Source organism: Lepeophtheirus salmonis, chromosome 12 (genome assembly GCF_016086655.4).
Source record: "Lepeophtheirus salmonis chromosome 12, UVic_Lsal_1.4, whole genome shotgun sequence".
Classification (NCBI taxonomy): Eukaryota; Metazoa; Arthropoda; class Copepoda; order Siphonostomatoida; family Caligidae; genus Lepeophtheirus; species Lepeophtheirus salmonis.
In genome coordinates this window covers 6,539,848-6,566,919 of record NC_052142.2, presented here as the reverse complement: position 1 = coordinate 6,566,919, position 27,072 = coordinate 6,539,848, and the positions used below count along the sequence as shown (strand labels likewise).

General features: G+C 32.6%; 3 protein-coding genes and 1 long non-coding RNA gene across 7 annotated transcripts; 1 reads left to right on the top strand and 3 right to left on the bottom strand.

The window, feature by feature from the left end:
* Positions 1-4,742: 4,742 nt before the first annotated feature.
* Positions 4,743-7,831, bottom strand: LOC121126585 (calcium permeable stress-gated cation channel 1). Of its 2 annotated transcripts, XM_040721873.2 has the most exons (4): positions 7,057-7,540; positions 5,631-6,983; positions 5,361-5,564; positions 4,743-5,227 (listed from the first exon to the last, which is right to left on the bottom strand). In XM_040721873.2, the coding sequence occupies exons 1-4, from the start codon at positions 7,484-7,486 to the stop codon at positions 5,220-5,222; spliced, it is 1,995 nt and encodes a 664-aa protein (XP_040577807.1). In that variant the 5' UTR covers positions 7,487-7,540; the 3' UTR covers positions 4,743-5,219. The 2 variants fall into 2 exon arrangements, with proteins under 2 accessions (XP_040577807.1, XP_040577806.1); XM_040721872.2 differs by having other exon boundaries at positions 4,743-5,564; positions 7,057-7,831.
* Positions 7,680-10,429, bottom strand: stck (LIM zinc finger domain containing stck). The gene is made up of 6 exons (XM_040721874.2): positions 9,104-10,429; positions 8,932-9,044; positions 8,540-8,874; positions 8,200-8,483; positions 8,026-8,130; positions 7,680-7,974 (listed from the first exon to the last, which is right to left on the bottom strand). The coding sequence occupies exons 1-6, from the start codon at positions 9,205-9,207 to the stop codon at positions 7,893-7,895; spliced, it is 1,023 nt and encodes a 340-aa protein (XP_040577808.1). The 5' UTR covers positions 9,208-10,429; the 3' UTR covers positions 7,680-7,892.
* Positions 10,430-12,060: 1,631 nt separating this feature from the next.
* On the bottom strand, positions 12,061-13,977 carry LOC139906867 (uncharacterized). Of its 2 annotated transcripts, XR_011782969.1 has the most exons (3): positions 13,366-13,803; positions 12,621-13,260; positions 12,061-12,518 (listed from the first exon to the last, which is right to left on the bottom strand). It is a non-coding gene; the product is annotated as an uncharacterized lncRNA (long non-coding RNA). The 2 variants fall into 2 exon arrangements; XR_011782968.1 differs by having other exon boundaries at positions 12,061-13,260; positions 13,366-13,977.
* A 1,016-nt stretch (positions 13,978-14,993) lies between these two features.
* Positions 14,994-26,078, top strand: LOC121126583 (mediator of RNA polymerase II transcription subunit 12-like protein). Of its 2 annotated transcripts, XM_040721871.2 has the most exons (5): positions 14,994-15,420; positions 15,498-16,490; positions 21,191-21,314; positions 21,363-22,571; positions 22,624-26,078. In XM_040721871.2, exons 1-5 carry the CDS (start codon positions 15,112-15,114, stop codon positions 26,004-26,006), a joined length of 6,018 nt encoding a protein of 2,005 aa, XP_040577805.1. In that variant the 5' UTR covers positions 14,994-15,111; the 3' UTR covers positions 26,007-26,078. The 2 variants fall into 2 exon arrangements, with proteins under 2 accessions (XP_040577805.1, XP_040577804.1); XM_040721870.2 differs by having other exon boundaries at positions 15,001-15,420; positions 21,191-22,571.
* The last annotated feature ends 994 nt before the right edge of the window (positions 26,079-27,072 follow it).

The following is a 27,072-nucleotide window of genomic DNA, read 5'->3' as shown; positions in this document are numbered from 1 at the left end:
AATATTTTCTGGAAAAACTATTGAAGGATTATGGTGTTTTTGCATCTCATTATGATCTTTAAAATATTCGTTTGCCAAATCATTGGAATAGGGAAGTTTTATAATAATAAGTATAAAGAATCATGACATCCACCATCCTTCTTCCCCAACACTATGGGGACCCCGCACGCTGTTGATCCGGCCCTGGAGCTTGGAGTTCACCAATTGTTAGATGCAGAAAGAACTTGACATAATAGTTAAAATCTTACCACTCTTTTTAAATTATAAACGTATAATCTCTAATAAAAACCTTAGGATACTTTTAATGAATAAATAAAAAGGAAAAACAAGGTGGATCTACTATTGTAGTAAACAAAAAACAGTGCGTTCTCTATTTCTATAGTACTCCCTAGTTTAATGTACTCTCGCCTAGTGTAGTCTAAGATTAATTTAAAGGCATGAGATTCAGTTTTGACTATTTTAAATTATTGTTTTGATGATATATCGATAATGCTTTCCTGAGCTCTTGCATTTGTTTGCTCGTCTTCTAATACGGAGACATTTAGCTTCCATGTCTTTTTCACGTGCATTGGAGGGTAAATTAATTGTTACCAAAACGGGTTTATGGTCCGATTGCTTCGGTGTTATTATCATACACCAACCAATATTAGAGGGCAAATGTGCTGATAGAAATATGGAGTCAGGTCTAAAGCATTTGACTACTCCATTCTTATTGTGATTAAAAAATAAATTTGTTCAGGACCCTTCCTAAGTCTTGTTGCAGAATCTATCAAAACTCTTTTTCTATTATTTCCTTGAGTTTATTTGAAGATTTTCTATTATTTTCATTCACATAACTCGCTGTATCTCTCCTCTGATTCATGACAAAATTCATGTCTCCCAGGACAATAAGTCCCTCATTTTCCATATTGTCTTCTGACATGTATCTTGAATCGAGTGATTCAAAAAATTGTGCATCGTCATTGTTGGGTACATAAATTGATATAATTTTTATTATTTGTCCACCGAGATGTAAGGTCATGATAACGTAATTCCCTTCTCCATCTGTTGCTATTATTTTGGAATTAATTTTTTTTAAATTGCAATCAAAACTCCCCTCGAAGGATAATTTCACGTATTTATTTTTGCTGGAGCCTGGATTATATCATAGTCGTTTGGAAACAAATTTATTTTAGCTAGCCTAATGTCACAAAAAGATAGAAGATTTGGATCATATGTCATAATGTCAGCAATATAATTTATGTTAGTGGTAATGGTTTTTAATTGAATACCCATTACAATTTTTAAATACTATGAACCTTTGAATGCTGACATGTGGTTGATTAAAAGCTCTAAAAACTAGAAGGCCGAGAAGTAAATATGGGGACATAGTAATATAAAATACTATAAAATTATTCAAAAATAAAAATATTTACAACTTGACTATTGATATAAATAATGGTTTATGATAAAATTTGAATTTAAAATTGAGATCACCTGGTTAAAATTAACAGATTTGGACGTTAAAGGACATCTGCACAATGACTGATACTTCCATTAAATGAGATGATATCCATCGAGTAAGGTGCAAGAACCTTTTCTAAAGAGATGAGATCCCTGAACATGATGGATATCCCAATGTCATAAGCACATAAGAATTGAATGGAATTAGGATTTGACTCAGCTCCATATATTCAGATATTCCGCGAAAATAATTCATTTAAAACATCCTTATTGTCTTATAAATTTAAGTACATTTTATGTTGAATTACCATTGGCTAAGAAGGAAACTATTTCTATTCAGCGTCTTAAACCAGTGATTATTAAATAAACTTTTAGTCCAAAAAGACCAACCGCAACTAGTGAAAAATTTCAGAAAATATTTCCAGTCCAAACGAACCGACTCCTTCCAAATCTACCGGATCCCAACCAACCTCTCGAAGCGGAAGGCGAATCCGTTTTTCTAAAAACGCAGATCATCATAATTTTTAATTTCCTAATGTTCCACTTATCTTAGGGGGAGCTATTGGCGTTGCCACGACCGGACCAGTCTTTTGTTGTTTATTAGAAAATACCGGGACATAACGAACAGGAAGAAAAACAATATAATTTTGAAGATAGTAAAAAGATAGTCTAGGTATATATTTATGTATTCAAATTGAGATAAATATATTTATGTGTTGTTAAATAATAGTCAATATTTTTCTACTCCTTTTATCAACCCACAATCTCTTTTTTATCAACCAATTTCCTGATCACAAACTCATCTTCAAAATGAGTGAAGGCAACGCTAATGTTCAAATCTTTATCAAGAACAATAGCAATAATATCTCTAGCACTTGAGAAAACATGAATCCCTTGAAGAATATAATGATCTAGTTTAAAAATCCCAAAGATTATGTTTTATACTTCTTCATAAGTAGTTCGCTTTGGTGAATTATTACTATCCATCGTCTTAAGATTTATTATAACGTTACTTTTAATAACTTTTGACCCACTTAACGATTCATTCATTTTCTGCAATCAATTTCAAAATAAATTAGCTGGATAGCTTAGAAGGAAGCAATAAACATATCTACTTTCTAAAAAATTCAAGATATAAATTGATTTGGGGACAATCATTTAGCCATTAAATTAGATGTATTATTTCACCAGTCAAAAAAATCATATATCCAATGATTTTTTTTACAAAATATTCTCAAAATGATATAAATGTTCCAATTGCCACCAACAGATGCTAAACAGTCTCAGATGCTTCCATCTACTGGTGTTAGTTCCACCACAGTATTTTTTTCATGTTGTTTACTACTACTGAAACACTGAGTCCATAGCGGACAATATAGGATCTTTATTTTATAGAAAATTATAGTAAATTAATCATTAAACTAAATGTATGGTTTCACCAGTCAAAAAAAAATATCTATATCATATATACAATGATTTTTTTTACAAAAACATGTCAAAATGATAAAAATCCCATAGAATAACTAATTTTATGGCAAAAATTGAAAATAATAAGATACATTGATTCGCTATATATGGGCAGAACATGAATTATATTTACATATTAATTTGCACATTTTTTGTAACTTCTCGACAATAAATTTGTTAACCTTTTAATTAGTTATTTATTTATGATTGTAAATAAAATCAAAATCTGAAGAAATTCATTATTTAGATATTTGTCACCCTTTAGACATTGAAAAAATATTTTGGACATATTTTAATATAAATTTCAATAACATGTTTATCATTTTGTTGGTCTCAACGATAACAATGGAAGTGTTTTTGGGGTACTTTATAATACTGAACCCGATTCTTGGCAATAGCTATTTTGCAATTAAGAAGAACTAAATATTTATAATATTTAACTATTTTAAAATATAGCAATTAACCCTTGCATTATTAATGATAAAGTAAAGTTAGATAAGAATTTATTCTTGTTTACCATCTGTATACATAGATTGTCTATGTGTGTGTGTATGTGTAGATGTCCTACGACAGGTTACAACGGGGGTATCGATTTATAGGGAGGTTATATAAGGGGGGCTTATTTATACCCAAAAACTGTTTTTCTAGCTTAAGGATACTAGATTAGGGGTTGAGTTATTTATCAATAAGTGATTGGGGTTTCCAAAACAACTATACGAATTACTACGTTTTCTATTTTTATTCAAAATCAAAAAAGTTATGGGCTAAAAAAAAGAAATCTTGTTTAACTTTACGGTTGTCGACCCAGATATGATTGCCGGTGATATAGTAACTTACTTTATTCAATTCAACTTGATCAAGTATTTTATTACAAAGGAAACGTATCGTATGAGTCATTCTCAAGAGTGATTTTCTCTGAATGGTGGTTAATTTCCTTATTCCACCTTTCTTTGCAATAACGGTGTGCCCCCATACAACAAACCCATAGGTGATCATAGGTCTGATCCTGACTTCGTAGAGGAAGAGAACTTTATCTGAGGTTAACCCTCACTTTTGCCGTATGACTGCCTTTGCCATGTTCCATATACGGGAAACTTTGCAGTTTTTTCTTTCAAGTGAGTCCTTGATCAAACACCACACCTAGGTACTTCATTTGTGTTGCTTATTTCATAACTTTTCCATACATATATAATTGTGGAAAGTATTTAGATATTAATTTATATGCTGTTGAGAAGACTATAGCACTCGATTTTGATGGATTAAAGGTGAGACCATTTGTTTTCCCTCATTCCATAACCAAATCCATAGCATTTTGCATCCCATTGACAAGAGTACTTGGATGTTTACTACTTATTAATAGGAGGATATCATCTGCATAACTATATAATCTGCATTATTAATTATATCAACGCAAATTATGTAACAAAAACATGTCGATCACATAGGATTCTACAGATAAACAACAGTTTTCTTGATCCATGCGATCAACTCTCTCTATTAATGAGTTCAGAATCCAAAACTGAAATCAGTTTTGGATTCTGCTAGATAAATTATATTCTTGGCTTCATCTCATTTGTAAAAATTTCGTGCCCTTCAATGTAATTAATTCCAAAAAATTTTATAAAAAAGTTATTTCCACGTAATTTAGTGAATCTCTATGATAAACAAAACAAGTTCATAGTTATTTGTTAAATCATCAATTATATTGGAAACATAAAGGCACATAATTAGAGCGAAGTTCTAAAAAAAGACTTTACAAAGCAAAGCTGATTCAGTAGGTTCTAGCTGACTAGTAAATTTGTTATAAAAATAAATCAATACAATATTATAAATTTGAAGCATTAATTTTAATTTATTTAAAATGGATTGAAAGCTGACATACATGAAACGAAATAAGAAATGAAATAGGAATAAATCATAATATATTTTTTTTAGTCCAATACAAATATAAATCAACAATATCAGTCAATTAAATGACTAAAATTAAAGTTAAAGATGGCAATAAAAATACCTACCTAAATATTGTAAAAAGTAATAAATAATATAGATTTAGTCCATTTTTAATGCATTTGAAATTATTTAATCATCTTCATTATTGATCATAGTACCATAACTTTGGGACACTGAAGTACACAAATTTCCTATTGAAGAAGAACTGTCTACCTTGAGTATCGTAAAGGGCATAGAAGTAATAATATTTAGATTTAATACTTCTGGAATATACTCCATCTCTTTTTCAGCATTTATGACGTTTTCACAGGGATCTGATTGTGGCATGTTTCTAATACTCTTACTTAAAATTGGATATTCTAATGCACTATACAAAATATAGATAATAAATATTATGCAGCAAATAGAAATAATAATGATAGAAAATACAGCCATTGGGCTCAAAATTACTGAGTTGTTGTTATTTCCGTAACGTATAATATTAAAAAATAGTAATATACCTTGCTGTATTAGAAGTGAAACAATTACACAATTAACTGCAAGGAAGTGAATGTTTTTATTGATTTTGGACCGTTTATATGCATAATATAAATTATAGCGGTCAACTCCATGTTTCATTATCAAATAAAACAATCCAAATGGAGTAATTAAAGGACAAACAACAGCATAAGCAATAGTCAAGGCAAAGATAAGAAGAATCCATCCTAAAATATTGGGGGAAAAATATATAAATTAGTCACGCCTAATATTTACCAAAAACAATGACAAACCATAATTATAACCAAATGGAAATTCGAACAGATTTGCGCATCGAACGGATGATACCTCAGCTATGGATTTAGCTAACCACATCCTGACTGCATACATAAATAATTCAGTAAATCTGATTAATTCCAAGCCTGTTCCCACGAGAGCCGAAGTGATGACATAATTAACAAAAAATGCACCATTATCCGGAAGAAAAATACAATTCCACTTAAGTTTAGAAGGATGACTAATTGCATTATCATAGAATAATAATCGAGCAAAAGCAAGTAAAGAGGTAAGTCCAATGGAGGGCAAAATTAGAACCATAAATAGAAGGTAAAAAAAGATTTTCTTCATTATCCAGATATTTTCAACACTTCGTCTCCAGTGCCCCATAAGTAGATCTGAATAAGCCACAATATTTGGCAAAAGCGCAGATAACATCCAAAGCATCAATGTGGGAACAAAATCATTTATCTTTTGGGGTAGTCTAAAATCACTTGTACCAAATACTGTGGTTATAAAAAGTTGCAGTTGGGATAGTATATAAGCAGGAGAAGTAAAAAAAAATAGAACACCAAATAGAGCAATGTTAACCAAAATAACTTTAACTATGAATAACCGATGCGAATCATAATCCAAGTTTTCCCAGTAAATATCCTCTGGTGGTGGAGCTAGACGTATTGTCCACTTCCACGGCTTTATTTCATTCTCTAAGCTATATTTGGTTCTGGTGTAGTTCTTTAACTTTTTGAGAAAATTGCTATAAATATTATTAACTTGTTGCGCGGAAGTCTTGTCTTTGAATGTGATAAAAGCGACTCCAATTGAGCTATTCCTTGCAATGGCTTCACATCGTACAAGTTGGTCAAAATATTTTTTTTCCTCAGAACAGTAATAGTCATAAGCCTTTTCCGAAGTAGTACAGCATATAGTAGATAAGCCCAATCTTCCATGACTGACTAACAAATCCTTATCATGCACTTCACAGTAAATTCGAGCAAGTCTAACTCTATTCCATTTATTATATAATGGTATTAATTTTGAAACATCCCGTGCAATGTATATTTTGTCTATTTCTAAATTTGAATGATGTCTGTAAAAGTATGCAGATATTTTCGGTTCTGTACAAAAAGATCTTGGAACTTTTGCCAACATGATAGTTCTTGAACTTATGCATGCACCCCCATCTTCAGTTTTAAGTGTAGTACTAAAGCGTTTCATTATAAGAATTCCCAATGGTAAAAATAATAAAGAGAGTAAAACATGAATCCACAGCCTATGATCATCTCCACGTAAATTAGAAATTGTTGTATGACCAAAATCCGCTTTTGTTCCTTGTAAATTACCCTGAAAGTTAATTGGTAAGATAACACCTAGAAAATACTATGTAAGTAAATGAAAAGAAAGGAAAATTCTTAATGAGACATAGGAACATCTCTAACTCACCCATACAAATCAAAGTAATGAAAAAAGTAAAGAGAATGAGGTGCCGTTGGAAGGAAAGATACTGGACGGCATCCAATCCACATCTAGATCTAATCTTTGCGTCAGATAAAGTAAATATAGAAATTAGCCATGAATAAAATCCTCCAGAATCCTCATCCATATCCCCATCCAAGTCATTAGGATAAAACACTTGAGTCCAGGGAGAATCAATACTGGGCGAAGATATCCTCATTAATGCCAATCGACCATAATTACCCGCAAATCGACGTAAAATTCCGAAGAGAACAATCAAAAAAGTCCAGGCCACGAAATTAGCCAATATGTTTTGTGGGATTCCCCCATAGGGATTCGAACTCAGAGAAAAGGGGAAAGAAGAAGAGTTAAGTCCAGGATTCAGACACTGAGTGTCTGAGAGAGAATCATCCATCATGAGTGGGAGTCTCGAGTAGAGATGAGATAGTATGAGACGTGAGAGGATTGACGTCTGATTTGCGAACCCCACCTCTGGAGTACAATCTAAATCCCAGTCTTTCTTCTAGAGGGGGGAAAGGAAAAAACGTCTGTTGAGCCAAGTGAAATACTGCAGTGCCAAGAGTAGCCCAATCCCCATTAATACGGTACACTTCACCACCATATTATTATTTATTCAAATAACCATACATACGCAAAAAAACCACATTGTTCATTATAATATTAAAATACCAACAATTTATAAACCCAATATTTAAATTTGTTACTCCCAAATGAAAATATAAACATTGTCATAACTATAACTAAAAATACAATTTTGATCAAACTTAATTGTATTTAAAAAAAAATAATAGCAAATTCCGGTATTAAAGCTTGTTCAGAGCGTGATCATGTGAAACTTCCTTTTCATGATATCTCTTTAGACGTAACCGAAGCTCCCGTGGAAATCTTTAAAAAAATGACAATAAGATAAATATAGACCCTAATAAAAGAACTCACTTATCATAGCATTTTTTACAGACAGGTTTTAAGTCAACTTCATAAAATTTAGTTTTAACAGTCATTTTCTGATCACAAGACGAGCATGCAAAATGATTAACACACCTGAAATAGAAAACAACTAATATATTAACTGAAACTTCCTCAGGAATACAAAGACAAAATCCTACTTACCATGCTTTATTAAGAGCAGTGAAAACATCACCTTGAATGACTTGGTTACAAACGTAGCACAAATTACCAAATAACTGATGATAATGAGTTTCACAATAGGCTAACCCTTTACGCTCAAAATGACGACTTCCCAAAAATGGCTTTTCACATTTCGTACATACAAAATGTTCTACATGCCAATGTTTACCCAAAGCAGTGACAACGCGTTCTTCAATGGGACGATGACATGCCCCGCATATCGGTATACCCATTTTATCATGGCACCTCAAACAATAGAGCTCATTCTACAAATGAGATAAATAATTATAAATTGTCAGATGAAAACAGAGGAATTGTTTACCAACTCATTAGCGGTGTATCCAGGACGAGCCCGAACCTCTCTTGCAGTGGAAGTTAACTCTGATCCACAGAAAGAACAATTAAAATGATAGGGATGAAATGTTTCCCCTTTGAATCTCAGAGGCTCATCATCAATGAAGGAGTGACACTTTTGACACATCCATTTCCCCAGTCCCTGGGCCTTAACCTTGTCATTGCAAGCATGACAAAGTGCGCGTCCTTGATTCTTGATGAAGCCCAGATCTGCGAGCTCCTTGTGGCACATTTGACAGGTAAAACAGTGAGGATGCCAAGTGGAGGACATGGCCTTCAGCACACGTCCCACGATGAACTCTCCTAAAGAAGAGAAGAACAGAACAGGAATAATGAGGCAAAGACACTAAACATCCCTACCACATTTTCCACAACAAGGAGCGAACAAAACGTTGAAGTCATGCTCACAGTACTTACGACCCTCAAATTCATAAAACACTCCATCAACAAAGGGCCTGAAACATTGGACGCACCTGGGGAAAAAAAGTGAGAGAGGTCACAGTCTCACGCATTCACACTTCCTCATCCTTACACAAAACACTCCGGGTGATACAACTCACCACTGGAATTAACTACTTCTCCGTAGGGATCCAACCCTTCGTCACAACGACCACAACTCAGTCTCTCCAAATTCATCCTCACACAAACTCCTACACTCCTCACCCCCTAAACTCCAAATACAAAAAAAAACACATACAACTCTCACTCTCACCTACATAAGCATGCCACTGAAACCACCTTAGGCTTTAACCCTTAGTCCATTAGGGCTTGAGCTTAGTCACATAAGACTCAAACTCAAATCAATTATGCTACATCACTTTTTAGCGTGCGCTTTTTTTTACAGGAGTACAAAAGAAATTTCTGATATTAATTAAGTAAATTTTGAAAATTCAAACTTTCACAGCTCATATCTTACAAATTTTTCATATCAATCTAACTTTTTTAATTTAAGTTTTTAACTATTAGAAAATATCATGGACAAAGGATAAATATTATTTAATCCAGTTTTATATGAAGTACACTTTAACACTAAAGAGAAAATTGATCAAATTCACAATTCAATCAGACTTTTAATAAAAAAATTAAATTAACATAGATAACCAAATAATATATATATAATATAAATGGGGCATTCTACGAGGAAAGTAATTGGACTCAAATTTGGTATGTGTTATCATTGATAATATTGAATCTCAATCCGAATTTTGAAGTCTTAAAGATGAATTTGATTAGTGGTAAATCGTAAACCAAAGTAATTATAGGTAATTATTATCGGTTTAAATAGTTTGTTTCATAACTTTTAAAATATTTACGTCATAAAATCCTTCAACATAAATCTATTTTGATTTTTAATTCTATACATCAAGTATTTCTATCATTTTTTGCTCAAGAACAAATCTATGTTATTTCAAATATTTTCCCCAAATAGAAGAGTTGATTAAGATGCCACGTGATCTTTAGATAAAATTACAGCTACGACAAATATTATAAAAAAGCTTAGCTTTATAGGTCAGATATTGAAGAATTATGAAGCAATTTTATTCAAAAAAGTAAAAATTAGGAAATTGATTTTTATATATATAATATGGGTTTCATTATAAAAATTGGGGTTAATTAAAAATATTTAACACATATTCTATGTCATTGAAATGATAATTGTTCAATTATTAAACTTCCTATTAAAAAAATTAAGTTAAATTTTAAAATGGGTAAGATATGGTCTATTAAAGTTTCAACTTAAGTCATTACTTTATTAATATGTAGAAATTATTTTGCATTCCAGTCAAGCACAAAAAAAAAGAGCGCGTTGCATGTTTCTTTCAATGTTCCTTGTCCTTTTGATCTCTTCAATCTTTCACAAATGAACCTTTACCATGGAGAGTCTGGACTTTCACTCTTTTCTCAATATATTTTTACTTTTGCGTTCCAGATTTTTATTCTATGTATGATAATCTTGTCACAGGACATTTTATTTGAAAATAGGATTTATATTTCGCTAATAAATGTTTCATGTTCATTTATCTAATAGCTCTTTGGAATTTATCATGTTTTGTTATTTTTAATATATTACCACAATTTGAAGTGAAAAAGAAAAAAAAAAATACAGTAATTACAAAGAGAAAACTTAAGTGTAATACTCCGATCTATGTAATTTTAATCAGTACTCTATCGACTATAAGTATCTATTATTATATTAATATTGAATAATAAAGGCGGGAATTAATAATGCTCTTGATAGAGGAAGATGTTTATTATTTTAGTCAATGGAGAATGTGTCAGTGGTAACTAAGATGTTATGACTCATCATTACAGAAGTATACTCATAACTTATGAGTATACTTCTGTAATGATGGGTTTGATGTTTTCTAACTGACAAAATTTTTTGTCTTGCATAAATTTACAGAATATAATATACATACGTTTATAAAGTTATTTATAGGGATGTTATACATTAATAATATACAACAATCCGTCTTCCTTCATATGTAAATAAATAAATAACTTAGGTTAAAGATATATTCTAAACGATACTCTTTTAATTGGGTTTGAATCGATATTTACTTTAAACTCTTGATCCAGCGACAGATACAATGGCACCACTGTCATATGTAGCTTTTATATTTTGAAGTAATTACCATGGACATTCAATGCATCGATGGGTAATTTATTCAGTTCAAATTTTTGAATAGAGTTGATGATCGAAATAGATTTTTCTTTTAGACACCTGCATACTCTTGCATAGTGGCCTCTCTTACCACATCTTGTGTATTCGGCGCTTTTTGGAAGGCAAACTTTCCCATTCTTATGAGGAAATTGGAAACCACACTTTCTACACAATCTTTCTTGGCTCTTGTGCCACGATCTCCTACAGCTTTAACTTCTTCGATATATATTGAATCCACATGATTTTGTATTTGCGTTAACACCCTTTGATACTGAATCATTTAGACTATTTTGATTATTCTTCGGCGTTTCTAATATTCTCCATTTATATATACTTCACATATTTTATTTGCACCATCAAAACATCTTAATTGTGCTTCTCTATATTTACAGACTCCGGTCAATTTGTTAGACGTCATCCTTAAATATTCTTTCAAATAGAAGTTATATACTTGTATCTCAGGTCTATCGATGATTAGATGTCCTTTTTAGGCAAAACACGATTCCCACAACCCTTGTGATTAGTAGTATAAAGAACAAATTTTATTTTCTTAAGCCGTTGACATTTTAATATATTAAATATATTATTAAATTCCTGAGTAGTTTCCTAAATAGATTCTAAACCTATTTGAACGTTCGTGTATGCTCATAAAAGACAGAGCAGAACCCTGAAGATTTGTTCCGGAGATTAAATATTAATGAAAAGTTACATTTATTAGTAACTGATAAAATATGTAGGCTGAATTAGTTAATGTTAAGTCATACATCCTCTTCGAGACACTACAATTATAATTGAATAAAATAAAATACTTCATATTACATATGTAATCATAATTAAGTAAGATATTAGGTGTTATCCGAACATGAATATTATACATTAAAATATATATATATATTAAAAATAAAATGCAAAAATAATGGCGTAAATGGCGGGACAAATTATAAATATAACAGTGTTTTTCATTTCCTTAGATTGATCTTCATTAGTTAAGGACAAAATTTTATTTATGAATTAGGACAAAAGAAGAGACCCGAGATACTTTATCCTCGAATTCCAATATCTACGGATAACGGGATGAAAAATTAGGCCAAGAAGAAATCCAAACAAAACTAAGCTTCATACAAGAGTAGAGTCGACATGTTCCTTTAGTGAGAATCTCTCCATCCATATAGAACAATGAATATATTCAACGGTTGAAACTATGACAGGATCCATTTACTTTCAGATTAAGATAAAATGCTCTCGATGTGAAATATATTATTAATAATTTGTTAATTAGGTTCTACAACAATGAGAAGTTATAGCGATAAAAGTCAAATATACTACAATTTGCAATTGAAATGCAATTTTACTGAGACAATTTTTATTCCTCATTCATGAATACCTGAAGAAGTGGAATTTTTTGTTCTCCAAGAGTTAGGACCAAAGGAAGATACTCCTAACTTGATCACCCATCTCAAGAGATGCTCTTAGTCTTATTCAGAACTCCGTTATTTACGAGGGACGACGTGATGAATATTCATCTGAGAAAAACTACAAGGCGGCTTCATAAGAGAATAGAGTAGACTCCCTTATTCGGAAGGAGGATTCCAGGATAGAAGCAATTAAATGAAAAATGAAGAGATCAATTCATGATGAGTAGATAATTTTAATATTCAAAATATACCTAATAGTAATTATTAATTATTTTATTTGAATTCGAGCACAGCGCGGTATTAATTATAATTATGTCATGATTTTATTTATCACAAGGTGTGACGTCATCATGAGGACAATGGAATCGTACACAATATAAAATAATGTTACACATTTGCTTTTTCATTCCCCCTAAAAAAAAGGGATCACTCAAAAAATACCAAATCGAACTAAAGTCCTTGGAGATCCTTATTTTTTAAATATGCATTTTTTTAAATAAAAGATAATATATTTTTCTATAATATGAGTTATGTTACTCCTTATCACTACAAATGATGAATAAGTTATAATGGTCCCGAGAATAGTGTCGTTTTTCATTATTTTTCAGCCTAAAAATGGAAATATGTCGAGTTCAGAAGAGAATACAGAATTTAAAAAAAAACACACTGTTATAATCATTAAAGACCTTTTTACGTCAGTTTTATTCGTCTTACTTCAATTTGGTGATTGTCTTAATGATGAAAAATGTCTCTGAACGATAATAACCTCAAATTACTATAATCTCATATATTTCTGAAACCTGACAACCCAGAGAAAAACTGAGATCTGTTTTGAATTTAGCACTCAAATTATATTCTTGGTTCAATTTCATTGGTGGTAATTTTGACACTCTAATTGTTCCCCTGTGTAATTTGAGTGCACTCTAATTCGCGCACACGAACGACTGTAAAGTCACCAACTGAACTGTTTCAAGAAAAGAACTGAATCGTAAAAAGAACAAACAACGAATCATCAAAAGAACTGAATCTTTAAAAGAACAAATATCAAAAGAACTGAAGCTTCAAAAAGAACGAATATCAAAAAAACCGAATCTTTAAAATAACGAACCTTCAAAAGAAATGAATATTTTAACGAACTGATTCACTAATACATATCATTGTAATATCCTAAAATACGCTACGGGCCAAGAGTTTTGATAAAGAAGTACTTAAACATTTTGTTAATAAATAATTTCGTTATACCCTCAAAAATCATCATAAAGCAGGCAGATGATAATCACATCAGTATTTTAAACAATGATACCATATGTATTTCCCCCCCCCCTTCTCCTTGTACGCGTTTTTCTCTACAGAATTATCAACTTTAGCTATAATACATCCCACCCCACGGTCTGTACAGGTTAAGTGCAGGCCCCCAAGGCAGGTTAAATTCCCCCCACCGCTGATTCCTTGAGCGTAGAGGACCTTCTGTAATATCCTAAAATCCACCCAGGCCCAAGGGTTGTACATATGAAGTGCTGAGATCTAAGGTAGTCAAAACTCCACCACCGTCGTATTTCTAAGGATCAAGGAACTCTTCCATTGTTTTATAATATACCCCAGCCCACGGGTTGTTGAGGTGAAGCGTTGAGCCCCAAGGCAAGTTAAATTCACCCGCCGCCGCTTCCTTGAGCATCAAGGACCTCTTCTATTATGCTATAATACACCCCAGCTCACGGGTTGTGCTAGTAAATTGCTAAGCACATGGTAGTTTAAGCTCCACTGCCGTCACGTTTCTAAGCATCAAGGAACTCTTCTATTGTCTTATAATATACCCCACCACACGGGTTATGCAGTTAAAGCTCCGTATCCTAGGACAGTTAAATTTACCCGCTACTGCTGCCTAAGACATCTTCTATGATGTTTTAATTCATCCCAGCCCACGGGTTGTGCAGTTGAAGTGCCGGGCCTAAGGCAGCATAAACTTCCCCGCTGCCGCATCCTTGAGCATCAAGTACCTCTTGTAATATCCAAAAATACGCCCTTGCCCTCGGGTGGTGAGGTAATCTGAACTAATAATCATTTATTAACAAAAATGAACGCTTAAATTAATAATGGATTAACTAGAGGACAAGTTATAGATGTTAAATTCATGTAGTATTTTTCTGTTACAATTTAATCTTTAAAATTTTTGACGTATTGATTCAAAACAGGTCTTAAAACTGATTCGGAGAACGAATCTTTTTAGTGAACAGAATCACTTGAATCAGTTCACTATAAGAAATCCCAATTCTCAGCACTAGATTACAAGCTTTAGGAAGGGAGAGGAAGAGGAGGGGAAGAGGAGGGGAAGAGGAGGGGAAGAGGAGGGGAAGAGGAGGGAAAGAGGAGAGGCAAAGAGGAAAAAAAAGAGGAAGTGCGAGACAAGCTTGAAGTTAGGTATCTGAGTATGAAACTGGGTCCTCTGATTGTGCTGGAGACATGAGAGGGAGAATTTCATCAATGGATTCTGAACCAAAGAAGTTCCTCCGCAAACCTCGCCTGGGGTTGCCTGACATTTATCCTCAAGATGTGCGTCAAAAAGAGGATGAGCTGAGTGGTATTAATTTGAAACAGGGCTTCAGCTTGAGTTACTCTTCTCTGGTGACTGATGAGTACGGATCTGCCTCTAGTAAAGTTGGAGGCTCCATTTTGAGAGTAGGATCTGATTTTAAGACAATTGTGAAGAGAAAGATTGATTTGAATACCTTTCCATGTGTGTCGAGTAAGCGACAGCCCCTCAATACCAAAGTAAGCCTTTCCTTCCTTTGCCCCTCGTCACACTACGCCACGTCACGTCATGCTTCTCACTTATTTCTCTCTCTTAGGACAATTTTACGCTTGTGACTGCTAAGACTGCTCGTAAAGCGGATTTGTGGTTTAAAGATCTTTGGAGTGGGGTGAAATCGTTGTCACTACTTTCTAAGAAGGTTCCGATACTGAACAAGCGGGAAGAAATCATAAGCTCACTCATGGGAGTTCCGGTGCGTCGTGCCGTGTGGTTAATTAAAATGACTGCGGCATATCATACATCCATGTCCGAGACTAACAAAACGAAAAAGCGCATATTTCTACCTGACCCTGGTCTAGAGTGGACTCAAGCACTCACTAAGTTTATGCGGGAGCAACTTAATGATATTAGTGCTGATACATCTCTTGAATTATCAATGAAACAATGGACTTACGCGTGCGAACTATCTGAATATATGTATAATGAAGGTCTTTTAGATCGACAAGAGTTTCTTCAGTGGATACTTGATCTACTTGAGAAGTCACGCTATCATGATGAGCCTCAATTTAAACTAACTATTCCCCTTGTTCTTCAGTATCTGAAAGAATTTACATTATCCGAAGTTTTGTGTCGTAAGTTGGCATTTCAATCTGCCAAAAAAATAGCACAGCTTTTAAATGATACTGATGTAGGAAATGGAGGAAAAGAGCTTCTTTTTTCGCCTACGACTAACACTTCTAGTGCCGAAACGGCTATTTCTCGTCCCTTAGCAGCAAATTTTGTGGAGTTGTTAAACGATCCTTTAAATAGATTTTCCATTCTTTCCCTCTCAACAATTCTTCAAGTGATAGTTGTTGATTGTCCGACGTCACTTGTGTGGAATTATTTTGGTGATAACAAAACACCGAGTTGTTTATTGGGCTCTCCTCTAGACTTACTTCCTGGTGTCATGCCATCTGTGTTACCAATGCCACCAGGTCCTAACAATTCTACTACAAGACAGTTGATTCGACAGTCAGAAGTATTGATTAAAGACCGGTCTACTGCAGTTGAGGTTAGATGGTCTACTGGAGGAAGAGGGAGCTATCATGTAAGATATAGCATAAATAACTTAATAGAATAAGCTAATTGTATATAAATATATTCGGTGGTTTTTTAATTTTGATAGTTAATCTATGTAATCATTAAGGTTAGAAATTATCTTTTTTATTTGTAGCTTGCCTTAGTTTAACTTCATATGAAAATTTTAACATTTTTGGTTTAAGTTTTAATTCATATAAATAGTTATTTTGTTTCAATCTATGCATATGGGACGATTTAAATTCTTGTGTGTAGTTATGTACTGATATTTTGTAGTCTGTTAAGACTAACCAAATATTATTTTTCCCCATGAAGTTGAATGGGTAATACTAATTTATTTTATTTGCTCAAAATTAAAGTAAAATATCCCAGGTTCGATATTCCTTGAAAAACATGATCAAGGGTGTAATTCCCTCCAAATAGTGTCTCTAATATTGATTGGAGAGACAATTTTGAAGAAACTCCATGCCTAGGATATCTAAATCTGTACAATCATAAACTTCATTGAATTTATTGCTCACGCATGTAATAATTATTATACTTAACTTCACCATAACACACCTAAAGATTGAAAAACAGGGAAAAATTTGGTAAATGATCAATCAATTAGTGATAAGGAGTTATGGAAAAATTGGCTTAATTGTGATGAGCATAAAAGCTACCCTAAGAGAATGTCATATATATAATATGTAAAGTAAAAAGTTATGAGCGTTTTTTCGCTTTATTTGACAATAAAATTAACATAGTTAAGATTATCCAATTTATATCAAATATGCGCCGTTTTGTTGGATAACTTTAGTACATTTTGATGGCAATTTTATAATTTTAGGATTGAAAAAGTCTTAGAGCCCCTATTGGTAAAAAAATTAACCATCTCATTTTCACAAGCCTCTCTTCAGGCCAGTTTGTACCATCAAGATTATTTTGCGATTGCTTGAAAAAGTTAAGTATTACTTGGTAACAGGTCTGGACTAGACGGAGGGTGCGATAATACCTCCTGTACAAGCTTTCGGAGCTTCTGTTGAGTCGTTAAAGATGTGTGCGGGTGGTGTTGTGTTGTCTCGATGGAATATAAAACAATTTCTATTGGCCAATTCTGGTCGATCACCTGTTTCAATTTGGGCAGTTGTTGACAGTATAAGCCCATATTTAAAAAAAAAACGAAAACCAACGCTTTGCTGTTTTATTCGATACTGGTCCGCCTTTTCACTTTGGTCGAAGTTATACTGAAGAAATTATCATGTTTTTCTTTTGCTCAGAACGTTTTACTTACCCCAATATATTAATAAAGCAAGGTTTATCTCTCAGGAAGTAAAGTTATTTTTATTGATCGCTGTAATATTTTAAGGTAGCTTCAATTGATTTTTTGATCATGCTTTTCTTCTCCTTTTTTGTTATTAGTATTAGACTTCATATTGAGAAATCTTAGAATTACTACTTAAAGAAAATAAGAACAAACGGAAAGAAAATATCAGAGCAGAAACCACCTTTGGAATGGAGTTGCTTCTCTATCTAAGAAATATCAATGTAGCAATGAGCGTGTGTAATTAAAACTTAGTCAGTCATATTACTTAGTTAACTTAAACTTTTATTTTTTAATATGATTGACTGAACTTAAGGTATACACGCCCGTTGCTGCATTGTTATTTCTTAGATCAAGTACTCATTCCGTTTTAGGTTCCCTGATTAAAAAAAGAAAAGAAACAGGGATTACAGAGTACTAATATGGTACATCAACTAAAAAGTACGCTTCAGTAAAAATCAATTTATTGAGAGAATCCAATTTTTTTAATTTACATAATAAATTTTAACGACCAAATAGGCTTATAAACATAGTTATATCAATTATCAAATTAATTTTCATATCTGTGTGATGGGATGAAATACACAAGAATATTAGTTATAATTTAGTACCTTCAATTAATTATTGTGACTACAATTTCCTCCGTAATGTCATTTATCATATTCATAACCTCAGATAACGCTAGGGAACAATTAGAGGAAAAATTTGGTAGAAAAAAAATTGAAGCAAATAATTGTATTTATCCTTGAGCTCAGAATCCAAAATTGATCTCAGTTTTTCTCTTAGTGGTTGGAATTCTGAAATATCATTTGGGACTACTATCGTCCAGAATCATTTTTTACATTTGATAGTCATCAAATTAAAAGTACGATTAATGAAAGTATTTTTATTGATTTTGTATCTTGTTCTACTCTGTATATTTCCATTTTTAAGGTGCGTTCTCCAATAGCTCCTTCTATTTTTAGAAGACCTTCTGGCAAAACCTCTCCTTCTTCAATAATGTCAAGTATTTTCTTAAGATTTTTTCTCCTTCAAGAAAAAACCCGTATCGAATTTAGATAAAAGAGATCTTACAGATGAAATTGGAACGGTTTCATCGACCTAATTTTCGAATCAGTGTGATTTACTTACAAGTTCAAACCACATCGTAATAATGTAATTACCACCGTTACGTCATATAAAAACATAGACGAAAACAAATACAAGCGATTAAAAATTTAATTTGATTCTTCGCTGGGACTTAAAGGAATCTTTTCATATCTCATTATTACATCCTTCCAGGGAGATTTCACTTATTTTTTTGGAAAGACGTAAGTTGACTTTAACAGTCATTTTCTGTATTTCTACGTGATTTGATTATTCGACAAAAAAAATAAAAAAAAATAGGAAAAGTGTCTAAATGGAAAAAATGGCAAGATTCTTTTAAACTGATATAATATCTATCACAATTATAATATATAATGAGAGAAAAGAAAAATAAACAAACACGACAGTGGTTCCAATTAATTACAATATAATTAGACATGATGACTATTCATATTGGACAAGACTCTTGGATTGATGGACAAGCATTTGCAAAATACTTGGCAAGATTAGCAATTTCCACTTTGTTATGATCCAAGATGTGTCAGAAGAAGAGGCGGTTGGCTATGGAGCGACAAACCATTGAGAAGATTCGGGCAGGTAGTCAAAGGTCGAGTCGTTGGAGATAGCGAAACAAATAGCTACGAAATCCAAGATAAGGTGGAGATCTGTCCGTCTGACCTGATAATCACAGTTCCCATAGAAATTGAAATTCAAGCATCTCCTGTTGAGGACTAAGTATCTCAGATCCCTTCTTTTGTACTAATTCTGAGAGAACATGGAAGTATTTCTGTCTTAAATGAATGAAGATCGATCCAAGCACATGAAAAATACATCCAAATTAAAAATATGTTCCTTCATTTATCCAATTCTTTGTGTGTATTATGTTTGATATGTTTCAACATTAAAATAATTACTAATATATCATATTCAGGCCATGATAATCATAAGTAAACATATTTATTTTATCACAAATTGATAGATGTAACTTTCTTCGATAAATATCACTGAAGACCATTATTATTTATATTCAAATGTCATTGTATCATACTAGAGAAATACACTTAAAAGTTCGTTGAAAGAGCCTATAAGTCCCTTTTATGGTTCTCATACTTGGCTTGATATATTGGAAGTATGAATTCAAGTCCTAGATAAACAACTTTGAAAATTCGAGTCCTTTAGATAACTACGTAATGCAACCTGTTTCGTTCTCTTTGGACAAGAAAGAAGGTTTATGAAGAGACGAAGACCATCGTTCTATTTCAATTTCAGATTGTTCCAACTGTACTGAGCTTTACAATTTTCCTCACACTCTCCAACGACTCGACCTTTGACTACCGGCCCGAATCCTCTAAGTGGTTTTTCGCTCCACAGCCAACTACCTCTTCTTCTGACAGATCCTGGATCCTAACGAAATGGAAATCCCTGCTTTTGCCTAGTATTTTGTAAATGCTTGTCTGTCAATCCAGGAGTCTTGTCCAATATGAATAATCCATCATGTCTAATGATATTGTAATAAATAACTGAGAATTAAGTGATTAGTACTCTTTACATTGGAACCACTGTCCTGTTTTAGTGATATGTATTATTAAAGGTCCATGTAATATAATCTTTCCCACTATTAGCAGCATCCACAAATTTTTGATGTCATATTTTAGTACTTAGAATGAAGAAATTTTATCTTAATTTGAAAAAAGTAAATCTTTCAAATATCCTAAATATTTCCTTCCAATTTATCCAAATAGAATTGTAAAAGTAATGTATCTTATCCAACTACATCGGCAGAGGATTTATGTCTTGGAATTTGAAGATTTTGATATGATCAGGAGATTATATGGGTGTAGGTTTTGGGGGCCGATTTTAATTTTTTTGTTAAACAAATGCAGTTACTAGAAAAGTTAGACAAAAATTGAATTTGCTCATTTTCATTAAGTAATAATAATATATTTTATTTATTTATTTTACTCACCGATAAATTGTTGTGTACATTACCACCGTGGTATGCAACGAAACATTTATTTAATTAAACACTGCTCTATATTGTATCATGATGTAAAATCATAAGTAAAAACATGATATTTTTGAAAAAGGAGAGGTTTCTTCAAAAGGTTCTCAAAAAAAAAAAAAAAAAAAAAAAAAAAAAGCTAGTGCAGAAAAAATGTACGGAAAGGTAATAAAAAATGGAAAAATATATGTGGGTAACCTTATACTTTTTTTATATCGATGTTTATATTTTTATTACATTATGCTCAAATTAATTTTTAAAAAAACAATATGTAAATAGGATATTTTGCTAATTATGATTCCTTATAAATCTTTTACAGTCCAAAACAAGTAATAATATCTCCGCCACACTCTCTATTCTCGAAGACTTAGATTCATATTGTTTTGAAAAAATGGATTCGGCATCTAATACACTGGAGTCACTTTACAGTCGCCTTTTTAAAGGTAATAATAATATAAATGAATCTACTAATGATATATATGATTATAAAGGATCTGAATGTCGTGATCTAGAAGACCCTATCATCGTTCATACTTTGTGTACATGGGCTGTTACTTCTAAGCGATCTGGTGATCATCGTGCCTTTGTAGTAGCTAAAATACTCGAACAAAAACAAATTGAATTATTGTCAAGAGATAATGAAGAGCATAACATTGATGCTGATTCCTCAATGGTGGAAAATTCAATTCATGAAGATAATAATTATTTATTTCAATCGCAATTATTATACTATCTCGACAATGATGCTCCAACCATGTCTAGTAATAAACAAGAATTTAGTAATTTAATTTTGTTATTTTATGAACTTATTGCCCACGATGTATTTTCGCATGATCAATATATGTGTACCTTGATATCTCGCGGAGATTTAAACAATCCCTTGGTTGACAACAGCTTTTCAAAGTCAATAAAAGAAGATGGAGAAGAAAGAAAAATAAATGAAGATATAACAAGTATTGTGAATGAAATCAAAGTTGGAAATCAGTTGGGAGAGGCTTCAATAAATAAAGAATTGGATGCTTCTTTATATTCTCGTCATTGGCAATATACTTACCACTTTCCTCTTCCTCAAGATGATTCATACATTCATGATTGTAATCAGCGTCATGTCCTATTATATGGAGCTGGAAAGGTCAAAGATGATGCTGCTAGAAATTGTAAAAAACTCTCAAAAGAGTTGCTAAAGCTATTTTCTAAGAAACTTAGTATTGATGTGTCTGATGGTGGAAAAGCTAAGAAACAAGCCAAGTCTGAGTTTTTATTCGAGTCCGTGACACAAAAATTTCAAAGCTTAAGTTATTATGATCAACACAGTATTAGTCATCAATGTGGACAGACTATTGTGGAAACGCTTTCAGTTTTCTGCAATTTGAATGGTAGTTATTTGCCTATATCAGATTATGTGTTGTTCTTATTTGATCTTGCTGGACTATCGTTAAATATTCAAGGTCTATTAGATTGGTGTCTATTAATTCTGAAAGAGCTACCTGGTGTTGAAAACCAACTAATCGAAAGGTCATCATATTTAATAAGAATATATTCCACTACTCTGGCTCTATATATTGTTAGTGTACTAAGACGTTATCATTCCATATTTATTTTGAATCCAAGTGATGTAACTACAGTGTTCGATTACCTTTGTAAAATTGTATTTAGAACCAAAATAAGTGATGGTCCAACGGAACGTAAATCATTTATTGGTAACTGCATTCTGTATTTTGTTAATTAGTTCCTTTATTTTCTTTTTCTTAGACTACAATTCGGCAGAGTGGTGCATACTTGCTTATCTCTATGATTTATCCTGCAACTACAGTTTATTCAAAAATCGTGATAGGTTTCAAGACTTAAAAAGACTTTTTTCTGTAAGTATGGATCCTAGTGAAGCTACATATTCTCTTACAGATCGTCGATTTGGATTTGAGTTCATTTCAAACCCAAGGAAAAAAATAGATTCTACTGTTAAGCAGATGGAAAATCCTAAGAATCGATATAACTTCGTTTGTAACGTTATTATAGAAGTTTGTGAGTGTAATGATACAGAAAAGCTGAATGATTTGGCAATACTTTGTTGTGAGTTCACTGCGCAATGCCATTTTTTAAGTTCAGAATGGTTAGGAGCCTTAACTTCCTTATGTAATGCTGGAGCTTCAAATGCTTATGCAGATTTACTTCATTCTGTTAACATACGAGACCCTTCTATATACAACAGAATAGGTATTTTTATTTCAATTCTTATTGCTCGATATTGTTTTCAACTACAGAGTTTTGTTATAAGTGTTGCTATACCATCACTTCTGAAGGCATGGGATGATGTGAAAGACAATTCTCCTACTAAAAATGAATCCGAAATCGGAGCTCGAGTCAGTTGCCACCTACTTCTTCGTTTATTTAAAGGCATTGAACCTTTTCAACCTATGTATTATACTATGGGGTCCCCCCAGCCTATGCCAAGACCATCAACTCATGCATCTGGCATAAGGTGTTCATCCGATCGTCATCTTTTGGCTGCTGCACACCGAAATATTACAGTTGGTGCTATAATAGCAGTGTTAAAAGCTATTATGGTCTTAGGAGATGCCAATAGTAGTTCCACTCAAATAACAAGTGACAATTGTAGTGATTTTGGATTAGGGCCTATTGGATTGGCAAGTAGGACAGAAAATGCTAATCTCTCAGACTTTGCGAAGTACACATTACGTCAAATCTGTCTTCAGCAATGGGTTTATGATCGTTGCTTTCAGGTTCCCGATGATCTATTAAGAAATGGAACCTTATTGGACCCTATGCTCTCTTCCAAACAGGCTCAAACTCTTTTACGACTTATATGTTCTGGATCAGGAAGTTCATATTTTGCAGGAACAGAGTCTCCTAGAAAGTCGATAGTTACTATTTTGAATAATTTGGATGAATGGAACTTGAGAGTATCTATAGTTGACATAAAATTAACATATCATCAGTTGACACAAATAGGCTCGTCTGATCTTTCTGATTGGTTGGATAATGTCGCCCGAGCTATTGTCGACGTGTTTCAATACTCGGATAACATAAAGGATGAACTTAATCCTCCTGAGCCAAAGAAAATAAAAATATGTGAAAACCGAAAAAATGTTAAGTATTGTTCAATTTGGATGGTACCATATCTAGTAAAACATTTGAAGTTTTTACAAAATAGGGTTCTTAAGGTTGCTGTTGAGTTTCTTGAAGTTGGTGGAATTTATGGAAGACTTTCTTGGTCAAAACCATATAAAGGATACATGCCACTTTTGGGTCTTATTTTAACTTGTATACGAGAGTTAGATTCTGAGAGTAAAGATAAGAAGGATAGAATTGATAGAGAGGAGTTAAAAGATAATCTTCTTTCGTCATTACATTCCCAATTATCTTCTTTCTTATCCTCTGGAAAAGGAATATATTTGAATGGTTTCGATGATATAGATGCAAGAAAAATAGTACAAGATGCTCTAATGCTTAGATTCAGCTTGGTTGGTGGTCTTTTTGATACTATAATGAGCTCGAATAATTCTGTGAATGAATGGAGTTCTTTACTTTCCCAGCTTATTGCTAGAGGTGTAATTGATTTAACTAATAATGCAGACATATTTACCAATGCATTGGACATGCTTACTGTCCTTGTGCATTCTACTCTTGTCAGTGATAGAGAAGCTAATAATATTGATAAAACTGGAGACGATACAAGAAAATATGGTCAATACAATACACTTGTAAAGAAATTGAAAAGGGAAATTGGGGACAGAAGTTCACCCAGTATTGTCTATTTAAAGCAATTGTTGCCGATTCCTAAAGTTCCTTGTGACGTAATTATTTCAGAACAGTTTGGTTATGTTTCTGATAGTAAGGGTAACAAGGTTAAAGGGTTGCACTCTGATAAAAAACATGGTCTTCAAGCGTTTGACAAACATAAAATTTCGCCATGGGACATTTTGGAAGCTCATAAAAATCCTGCTCCCTTGTCTTGGTCTTGGTTTACTGCAGTTAAACACGAGCGCAAAAAATTGAGATACTTAAATGCCTTCCTAGAGTTGAAGTATGCTAATAACCAATCTGTTGATAAGTCTAACTCATACTTCACAGTTGAACCGCCATTGCCGGTAGAAAATTTAGAACCTTCAACCAGAGAACTGAAAGGTGAAATGGAAGCTGAAAATAAGTCAAGTTCCAATTCGCAAAGCTACTCCCATCCAATGGTAATAAATCAAAACCAGAAGAACTCTATTTCTCAGTCTGAAAATAGTGGAAGTATTCATATGCTCAGTTCTCAGTCAAACATGGCTTTTTTTAGTAATTCTGTGTCGAATGTCAATTCAAGTTATTCAGGACAAATAAATGGTATATCAAACCATCAAAGTAGTAACATATCTGTTGGAAGTTCACAAATGCGATTACCACTTACAGGGCCAAGACATCTAGTTTCTCAACAACATCAGGTCATAATGCAACAAAGGGCACAACAATCTCACATGCGTTCAAGACAAATGTTAGTTCCTAGTAATCGTGCAATTCCTCACGTGAACGGTGTGAGCTATTCTCAACCTCACCATTCACAGATTGGCAATTCAACGTCATGGGGAGGTGGCAGTTACAGTCATGCATCTCACATGTATGGCAATAACTTTTCTAATTCATTAAGTGGAGGCGCTCGTTATCAGGGAAAACAAGCATTACAGAATATGCTTAGAGCCAAGCATCCAACACCCCCCGCATCATATTTAAGTCCATCTAGTAACCAATATCACTCGCAAACACCACAATATAGAACTCAAAATAGTTCAGGAATTGCTAATGGTTCTTCAGCTATTTACCAAAACCCTAACCTCATTCCTACGTCTAATTCCAGTTCTTATAATACGATCAATCAACAATATAATGCTAATAACTTTAATGGTATAAATCAAGGACAATATTTGGTTAGAAATAATACGAATTATCAACCGCAGCAACTTTTACGAAGGCCGGTAACCCATGCTAATAGTGGCTATCTTAGAAATTCTTATGGTAACATGCAAGGTAATTATAGGAACAATATCGGAACATCTAATGCCCAACTAATGAGTCACGTACAACAACATCAGCCTTCTCAAATTGGATTTCCACACCAACAGCAAAACATGTTCTAAAATATTTCCCAATTATTTTGTTAATTTTATTAGAATTATTTTTTTTCATTCCAATAAATATATTTTAAACTATGGTCATGATCAATTCACTTATTTTTGAAATACAAAACCTTATTTTATTGTGTATTGCGCAAAAAAACCTGTATATGAGGAGATCTCGTTTCCACCTTATAGGTAGTGCAGTGTTTTTATTTATAAACAGTACTTATCCTTATTTTAAATATAAAAGTTTCGTTTAATTATGCTAGTGACTATTTATGAGTTTAATTTTTTGTATTTCGATCTACAAAATCTCTGTTACTTATATTTTTATCATATTTATAAGAATCAACCTCGGCTTTGTACATTTGTTTATTATGAAATTTTTGAATTACTATTTGAATCAGTATGTCCTTTATTGGTGCACTTCATTTTCCTAAATTAGAAGTTACGTCCACATTGTGAAAATCTAATTATCACATATCAACTAGAAATTACCAACTTTTATTATATGCCTTTCAAGTGGCTATTGTTCAATTATACATGGAGTTGACCCTAATTTACAAACTGAGGGATTTAGTTGGATAATAAGGGAATTATAGTTTGTAAGTAGGAAATAATTAGTTACAAACCGATACTGCAAAGCATAAAAAAAAATCACATTATGTTGAAAGTTATCTTTTTGACTTAATTCTGAGCTGGATAAGTATATATATTATAGTCACTAATTGAATAGACCAATTTATTTGTGGACCTTTTCTTATTTCCCATTATTTTCTGAGTAAGTTCTAAGTTATGAAAGATAACCATAACCCATAGGCCTTAATAAACAAATTTGCAATTATAATTTCATAAATTTAATAAAAAAAATATTTTATGGAAGAATTAAGGAATCATCTACCCACGAATTATTGGAGGGGATTAAGTCCAAATGTTGTTTCATTTTACTTGTAAAAGGATGAGATTTACAATGGAGAGGAAGAAGAAAAAAAACAAGACGTTGGGGGTTGATGGCGTTAGTATAGAGTAGTACCCATACTTCCTCATAAAATATGATTCTAGGGAGTACTGATAGAACTTGTCGAGT

Excerpts from the sequence above, each read along its gene's own strand:
- stck (XM_040721874.2), bottom strand. The coding sequence starts at position 9,207 with ATGAATTTGGAGAGACTGAGTTGTGGTCGTTGTGACGAAGGGTTGGAT. Across the intron at positions 8,875-8,931 it reads TCCTTGTTGTGGAAAATGTG|GAGAGTTCATCGTGGGACGT; the intron begins GTAGGGATGTTT and ends TCTCTTCTTTAG. Across the intron at positions 8,484-8,539 it reads GATACACCGCTAATGAGTTG|AATGAGCTCTATTGTTTGAG; the intron begins GTAAACAATTCC and ends TCTCATTTGTAG.
- LOC121126585 (XM_040721872.2), bottom strand. The coding sequence starts at position 7,486 with ATGATGGATGATTCTCTCTCAGACACTCAGTGTCTGAATCCTGGACTT. Across the intron at positions 6,984-7,056 it reads CATTACTTTGATTTGTATGG|GTGTTATCTTACCAATTAAC; the intron begins GTGAGTTAGAGA and ends AGTATTTTCTAG. Across the intron at positions 5,565-5,630 it reads TCCATTTGGTTATAATTATG|GATGGATTCTTCTTATCTTT; the intron begins GTTTGTCATTGT and ends CCAATATTTTAG.
- LOC121126583 (XM_040721870.2), top strand. The coding sequence starts at position 15,112 with ATGAGAGGGAGAATTTCATCAATGGATTCTGAACCAAAGAAGTTCCTC. Across the intron at positions 15,421-15,497 it reads GACAGCCCCTCAATACCAAA|GACAATTTTACGCTTGTGAC; the intron begins GTAAGCCTTTCC and ends TCTCTCTCTTAG. Across the intron at positions 22,572-22,623 it reads GGAACGTAAATCATTTATTG|ACTACAATTCGGCAGAGTGG; the intron begins GTAACTGCATTC and ends TCTTTTTCTTAG.